The sequence below is a fragment of the Acanthisitta chloris genome, unplaced genomic scaffold, assembly GCF_000695815.1.
Source record: "Acanthisitta chloris isolate BGI_N310 unplaced genomic scaffold, ASM69581v1 scaffold10092, whole genome shotgun sequence".
NCBI classification, from domain to species: Eukaryota; Metazoa; Chordata; class Aves; order Passeriformes; family Acanthisittidae; genus Acanthisitta; species Acanthisitta chloris.
The window spans coordinates 1-857 of NW_008661009.1; the positions used below are offsets into that span (position 1 = coordinate 1).

Sequence of the window (857 nt, forward strand, 5' to 3'; positions counted from 1 at the left end):
CATCCCATCCCATCCCAATCCATCCCAGCTCCGGATCCCTGACCTGGGTGACGATGGCGTCGAGGCCGCTCTGTCCCCAGGCGTAATCCCCGGGATTGGAGTGCAGCATTCCACTCCTAGGGATGGCAAAATCCAGGGATTCCCTCGGATCCCACGGCACCCCAACTGGGAAAAGGGAACTGGAGGCACTGGAGCTGCTCCAGAGGTTTCTACTCACCAGGAAAAGGGATGTTGGGAACCAGGAAGGGCCGAGTTGGCGAAGAATCCTGCGAAGATCTGCTGGATAATCCTGGAAAAGGAGGAATGGGAAAGAGGGAAAAGTGGGAAGAGGGAGTTGAGGAGGAAGGAATGGGTGGGAAAAGCAGGAATTCCAACTGCCCTGGGATAGGGATGGTTTTCCTGCTGCACAGCTGGGAAAAATCCCTGGAGAAAGCTCTAAAATTGAGGGAGAACAGGAAGGAATTAAGGATGGGAAATTAGCCCAAGGTTGGAAGTGTTGGGAATGCTTCACATTCCAAATATTGGGACAGGGAAAAAAAATCCCTTTTGTGGGAGAGGGAGAAATGGGAAAGGAAAAAAATATTGGGAAAGACTGAGTGGAATGAGAAAAAAAAGGTAAAAAAAGGTGGAATACAGCAGGAAAACACGGAATGCAGCTCCTGAGGATCATAGCTGGGAAAAATCCTTGGAGAAAGCTCCAAAATTGAGGGAAAACAGGAAGGAATTAGGGATGGGAAATTATCCCAAGGGTGGGAGCACTGGGAATGCTTCACATTCCAAACATTGGGACAGGGAAAACCAGAAAAAGGAATCGGAAGGGAAAAACATGGAAAAACTGAGAGGGAAGTCAATGGGGG

At 49.5% G+C, this 857-nt stretch overlaps 1 protein-coding gene across 1 annotated transcript in view; it reads right to left on the bottom strand.

The window, feature by feature from the left end:
• Positions 1–43: 43 nt before the first annotated feature.
• The window catches only part of RNF115 (ring finger protein 115), a gene marked incomplete at both ends in the record, with an annotated part of 1,873 nt that continues 1,059 nt past the window's right edge, over positions 44–857 (bottom strand). Inside the window, 2 exons of the mRNA XM_009070056.1 lie at positions 44–116; positions 218–289. Of these exons, the coding sequence (XP_009068304.1) occupies positions 44–116; positions 218–289 (145 nt within the window). The remainder of the gene's footprint in view (positions 117–217; positions 290–857) is intronic.